The sequence below is a fragment of the Cannabis sativa genome, chromosome 3, assembly GCF_029168945.1.
Source record: "Cannabis sativa cultivar Pink pepper isolate KNU-18-1 chromosome 3, ASM2916894v1, whole genome shotgun sequence".
Lineage (NCBI taxonomy): Eukaryota > Viridiplantae > Streptophyta > Magnoliopsida > Rosales > Cannabaceae > Cannabis > Cannabis sativa.
In genome coordinates this window covers 45,324,909-45,331,823 of record NC_083603.1, presented here as the reverse complement: position 1 = coordinate 45,331,823, position 6,915 = coordinate 45,324,909, and the positions used below count along the sequence as shown (strand labels likewise).

General features: G+C 33.5%; 1 protein-coding gene across 1 annotated transcript; it reads left to right on the top strand.

Annotated features, from left to right (window-relative positions):
* Positions 1-5,727: 5,727 nt before the first annotated feature.
* On the top strand, positions 5,728-6,642 carry LOC115710343 (cytochrome P450 71A9-like). The gene has a single exon (XM_030638714.2). The coding sequence runs from the start codon at positions 5,728-5,730 to the stop codon at positions 6,640-6,642; it is 915 nt and encodes a 304-aa protein (XP_030494574.2).
* Positions 6,643-6,915: the final 273 nt, after the last annotated feature.

The following is a 6,915-nucleotide window of genomic DNA, read 5'->3' as shown; positions in this document are numbered from 1 at the left end:
CTTAGTTTCCCTTTCTCTTAGTTTCTTAATATTTGACTCTTGTATGTGTATAAATAGGAGATCACCTATTGGAATAAAACACTCAGAAAATTCTCATTTCTTCTCTATTTTCTTTCTCTAAATTATAATATTACATAATACTAATATTTCATAATACGTTATCAGCACGAGCCTCTAACCAAGGTATGACAATGTTTTTGTTATGTGATCTCGAATTGCTTCAAAGTCATGATACACTAAATATATATATGTATATATATATACTCATCTGACTGAAACACATTCGAGTTAGCAATTTTTTTTATGAATTAATATTTATACAATATATGTCTATGCTTATATATATCTATATAGATGCTTATATATTATATATGTGTGTTGATTTGTTTATCATATTATATTGTTTAATCTTATTATCTTATTCTATATTGTACTATATTTTGTTGTATTTTTTTTTTCCAAAATTTATGTATATGTCTAATAATTTACACTTTATATTGATATAGTTTTCTCCATGACAAATCTTGCAAAACTTGATTTGTGGCACTTGATATTTCTGAAAAAAACTATTTGTCATGGATTCTTGATGCTGAAATCCATTTAGATGCTATGGGTCTTGGAGACACCATCAAAGATCAAAATACTGAAACAAAACAAAATAAGGCCAAGGCTATGATTTTCCTTCGCCATCATCTCCATGAGGGGTTAAAATCTGAATATTTAACCGTAAAAGATCCTCTTGTGCTTTGGCAAAATTTGAAAGAAAGATATGACCATAAAAAAAAACTGTCATATTGCCAAAGGCTAAGAATGATTGGTTGCACCTGAGGTTGCAAGATTTTAAATCAGTAAGTGATTATAACTCTGCAATGTTTAATATCACTTCTAAATTAATGTTGTGTGGAGAAAAAGTTACTGACTATGAAATGTTAGAAAAAACATATACTACTTTTCATGCCTCTAATGTGCTCCCCGCAAAGAAGAATATAGAGAGCGAAATTTTAAAAAATATTCGTAATTGATTTCATGTCTTCTAGTAGCCGAGCGTAATAATGAACTTTTGATGAAAAATCATGAATCTCGCCCAATCAATCCGCTCCATTCCCTGAAGTGAATGCTACAATTGCTGACAATCATAATCATAGTCGTAGTCGTGATCATAATCGAAGTAATAGACGTGGTCGTGACCATAATCAAAGTCGCGGTCGTGGTCGCGATCGCGGTCGAAGCAATGTTTGGCATCGTAATGGTCAAAATAAAAATTCATATACTCCAATGAAAAGCACAACTACTGAGAACAAGGGAAAAGGTCCTCAAAATAATAATCATAGAAATTCTGAAAATTTATGTTCCAGATGTGGAATAAAAGGACACTGGGCACGTGCTTGTCGTACGGCAAAACACCTTGCTGATCTTTATCAAGCATCTGTGAAAGGAAATGAGAAAATAGAAGCAAATTTTGCCCATCAAGATGATGGTTTTCTCAAAGAGCCTTTGGATATTACGCACTTAGATGTTGCAGATTTTTTTAATGAAGATCTCATTAATAACAACATGAATATCAATAATGGAGATGTGAATGTCCACAATTAGTCACTTTTCTTTGTTATGTTTTTTTTTTTATTATTATCATTTATTTACTTTAAGGTGTTTATTTTATTTGGCATGTTTATGTAATGAACTTTTATTATTTAAGCATTTATATTTTGAACTTATTATGTTTTTTTTTTAATGAAGTAATGGACATTTGTCATTCTATACATGATTCTACAAATAATGGTGATGATATGTGTTTGGTGGATAGCGCAACCACTCATACAATACTTAGAAGTGATAAATATTTTTCAAATTTATCAAGAATGAAGGCAAATGTTAATACAATATCAGGCACTGCAAATTTAATTGAAGGCTCCGGAAGAGCCATTATATTGATGCCTAGAGGAACAAAAATTATTATAGATGATGCCTTATTATCCACCGAATCAAAAAGGAATCTGTTGAGTTTCAAAGATGTACGTCGTAATGGATATCATATTGAGACAATAGATGAAAATAATTTTGAATATCTTTGCATTACATCTATTGTTTCAAGAAAAAAATGCATAATAGAAAAATTACCCGGTTTGTCTTCAGGTTTGTACGTTACACGTATAAGTACAATAGAAACTCATGTCATTGTGAACGAGAAGTTCGCAAACCAGAAAAATTTATTTGTTATTTGGCATGACCGGTTAGGCCATCCCGGTTCAATTATGATGCGTAGAATAATAGAGAACTCACATGGTCATCCATTGAAGAACCAAAAGATTCTTTTATCCAGTGAGTTCTCATGTGCTGCTTGTTCTCAAGGAAAGTTAATCATTAAGCCCTCACCGGTAAAGGTTGGAATTGAATCCCCTGGATTTCTTGAACGAATTCAGGGCGACATATGTGGGCCTATTTGCCCACCATGTGGACCATTCAGATATTTTATGGTATTGATAGATGCATCAACTAGATGGTCACATGTTTGCTTATTATCTACTCGTAATGTAGCATTTGCAAGATTGCTTGCTCAAATAATCCGATTACGAGCACAATTCCCAGACTATGCAATCAAGACAATCCGCCTTGATAATGCTGGTGAATTTACATCACAGGCTTTTAATGATTATTGTATGTCAATAGGGATAAATGTTGAACATCCTGTTGCTCATGTACATACACAAAATGGTCTAGCAGAATCATTTATTAAGCGCCTCCAATTAATCGCAAGACCATTACTTATGAGAACAAAACTCCCAATTATAGCTTGGGGACATGCTATTTTACATGCTGCGGCACTTGTACGCATTAGGCCAACATCATATCACAAATTCTCCCCACTACAATTGGCTTTTGGTCAGGAGCCAAATATTTCCCATCTAAGAATCTTTGGTTGTACAGTATATGTTCCGATTGCTCCACCACAACGAACAAAGATGGGTCCTCAAAGGAGGCTGGGAATATATGTTGGGTATGAATCTCCATCTATCATTAAATATCTCGAACCCACAACTGGAGATGTATGTACAGCACGTTTTGTTGATTGTCATTTTGATGAGACAAGTTTCCCAGCTTTAGGGGGAGGGGAAAAGAAATAGTTGGAAAAAGAAATTATATGGAATGCACAATCATTATCTCAATTTGATCCTCGTACAAATCAATGTGAACTTGAAGTTCAAAGAATAATTCATTTGCAAAATATTGCAAATCAATTACCAAATGCATTCACTGACCCAAAGAAAATTACAAAATCACATATTCCAGCTGAAAATGCTCCAATTCGAATTGAAGTCCCAGAAGGACAATTAATTAATGATTCTAAAGCACGTTTGAAACGTGGTAGACCGATTCTGCTCCAAAGATAAAAATCCTCGAAAAAGAAAGGGAGCAAATAATCAAGATGGCCCTAATGAAGAGGTCGAAAATTTCGAGGAAGATGTTGACATAAACAAATCTCTTGAAGAGATTCAAAATTCGAAAATATTAGCAATAATGAGATCTCAATAAATTATGTCAATACAGGAAAAGAATGGAACCGACTCGAAGTAATTGTCGACAATATTTTTGCTTATAATGTAGCGCTAGAAATTATGAATGAAAACGAGGATCTTGAACCTAAATCTATCAAAGAATGTCAAAATAGAAAAGATTGGCCAAAATGGAAAGAAGCAATTCAAGCAGAATTGAATTCACTTGCTAAACGCAAAGTATTTGGACCTATAGTCCAAACACCTGAAGGTGTGAAACCCGTTGGATACAAATGGGTATGTTTACGTAAAAGAAATGAGAAAAATGAAGTTGTGAGATACAAAGCAAGACTTGTAGCTCAAGGTTTTTCTCAAAGGCCAGGTATTGATTATGAGGAGACATATTCTCCTGTGGTGGATGCAATAACATTAAGATATTTGGTTAGCCTGGCTGTGAGTGAAAAACTCGTTATGCGATTAATGGATGTAGTCACAGCTTATTTATATGGATCACTAGATAGTGATATTTACATGAAGATCCCTGAAGGATTTAAGATGACTGATGCATATAATTCAAGCAATCGAGAAATGTGCTCAATTAAATTACAAAGATCATTGTATGGATTAAAACAATCAGGACGCATGTGGTACAATCGACTTAGTGAATATTTATTAAAAGAAGGATATAAAAATGATCCTATTTGCCCATGTGTTTTTATAAAAAGTTCAAGTCCTGAGTTTGTTATCATTGCTGTATATGTTGATGATTTGAATATTATTGGAACTCCTGAAAAACTTTCAGAAGCTGTGGAATATCTAAAGAAAGAGTTCGAAATGAAAGATTTAGGAAAAACAAAATTTTGTCTTGGTCTACAAATTGAGCATTTAAAATGTGGAATTTTCATTCATCAGTCAACTTATACTGAAAAAATTTTGAGACGGTTTTATATGGATAAATCACACCCATTGAGTAGCCAGTGGTAGTCAGGTCACTTGATGTAGAAAAAGATCCTTTTCGACCTAAAGAAGAACATGAAGAGCTCCTTGGTCCAGAAGTACCATATCTTAGTGCAATAGGAGCATTGATGTATCTTGCTAATTGTACAAGACCTGATATAGCTTTCTCTGTCAATTTATTAGCAAGATTTAGTTCTGCTCCAACATATAGACATTGGAAAGGGATTAAGCACATACTCCGCTATCTCCAGGGTACTATTGATAAAGGATTATTCTATTCTAATAATTGTGGGTCACAACTTATTGGCTACGCAGATGCAGGATATTTATCTGATCCACATAAAGCCAGATCTCAAACTGGCTATTTGTTCACTTGCGGTGACACTGCTATATCCTGGCGATCAACAAAGCAAACTCTGGTGGCTACTTCCTCAAATCATGCTGAGATACTTGCAATTCACGAGGCAAATCGAGAATGTGTTTGGTTAAGATCAATGACACAACATATTCGAGGAACATGTGGATTAACATCTAATAAAGAAGTACCAACAATTCTCTATGAAGATAATGCTGCTTGCATCGCTCAACTTAAAGGAGGGTACATTAAAGGAGACAGAACTAGACATATTTCACCAAAATTCTTCTTTACACACAATCTTCAAGAAAATGGTGATATCGATGTTCAACAAATTCGATCAAGCGATAATCTTGCAGACTTATTCACGAAGTCATTACCAACATCAACTTTTGAGAAGATGGTTCACAAGATTGGAATGCGTCGATTAAAGGATCTCCACGAATGCCAAAATGAGGGGGAGTAATTTCATACTGCACTCTTTTTTCTTTGACCGAGTTTTGTCCCACTGGGTTTTCTCGGCGAGGTTTTTAATGAGGCAGTTATTATGGACATCCAAGGGGGAGTGTTATAAATAGTATTAATTATGTGGATGTCCAAATCTTTTATTTATTACCATTAATGTAATCAACATTCCCTTTTTCTTAGTTTCCCTTTCTCTTAGTTTCTTAATATTTGACTCTTGTATGTGTATAAATAGGAGATCACCTATTTGAATAAAACACTCAAAAAATTCTCATTTCTTCTCTATTTTCTTTCTCTAAATTATAATATTACATAATACTAATATTTCATAATACATGTATCTTTCTATTTATATATAAAAATATATTGAAGGTTTTTTTTTTCATATGTATAAGCTTTACCAAAGGTTTCCAATGATGACTATTATTCTTTCCTACATCCATAAAATATATTTTCTCCATGGCTACTTCTCTTCTTTCTGTAATAGTACTCTTTATCTCAATAATAATATATCTGTGTTTTCTCAAACAGAGGAGAAAACTAAACCTTCCTCCTGGTCCTATAAGGCTACCCATCATCGGAAACCTCCACCAGTTGCTAGGCCACACCTTGCCCCATCGAACTTTTGGGCGACTTTCTCACCAGTACGGACCAATCATGTTCTTGCAACTCGGCTTCATACCAACTCTTGTGGTCTCCTCTGCACAAGTAGCTAAAGAAATCTTCAAAACTCATGATATTATCTTCTCTGGAAGACCGGTATTGTACGCCGCCAAAAAGCTCAGCTACAACTGCTCAGCCGTCTCATTTGCTCCTTATGGCGATTACTGGCGCGAGATGAGAAAGATTGTTATGTTAGAACTTCTTGGTCAGAAGAGAGTTCGAGCTTTTCAGAGTGTGAGAGAAGAAGAGGTCAAAACTTTGATCAAAACTGTAACTAGTATTTCTACTTCTTTGAATTATTCTGGTGTTGTTAATCTCAGTGAACTTATGGTTACTTTGGCGAATAATGTTGTTTGTGGAGTTGCTTTTGGAAAGAAGTACAACGGTTCTTATTATGATGGTGGTGATAGTGAAAATAATGGGAAGAGTGGTGGAATTCGAGAGTTACTTCATGAGACTCAGAATGTACTTGGTGGGTTTTGCATGGCTGACTTTTTTCCACCATGGTTAACTTGGATTAACAAGTTTAATGGTCTTGAAAGAAGGCTTAACAAGTGTTTTAGAGACTTGGATAACTTTTATGATAAAGTGATTGAAGAGCATTATCATCATTTTGATCCTAATCATAATCATAATCAAACCAAACATATTGAAGATGTTGTTGATGTTCTGCTTCAAAGCTTGAAAGATTTTTTGAATTGTATTACGTGATATGTATATCTTCAAATTATTTTTAAGATGAAAGCTATAGTGATTTTTTGAATTAAAGCTTTGTCTTTTATCTAAAATGTGTATAATTTTGCTGAATTTTTTTTTTCTTTGAAGCATGTTGAATTTGTTAAGTTTCATGAATTTTATTACAAGCTTATTGATGAATTTCTTTATCAATTTTTCATTGAAGTGGTATGAATTTTTCCTTATGAAAATATTTGTTAAATGGTACAAAATATTAACTATGTTATAAATATTAATAATTATGTGGAT

What these genes read in the sequence shown, in the direction of transcription:
- LOC115710343 (XM_030638714.2), top strand. Translation starts at nt 5,728, where the DNA reads ATGGCTACTTCTCTTCTTTCTGTAATAGTACTCTTTATCTCAATAATA.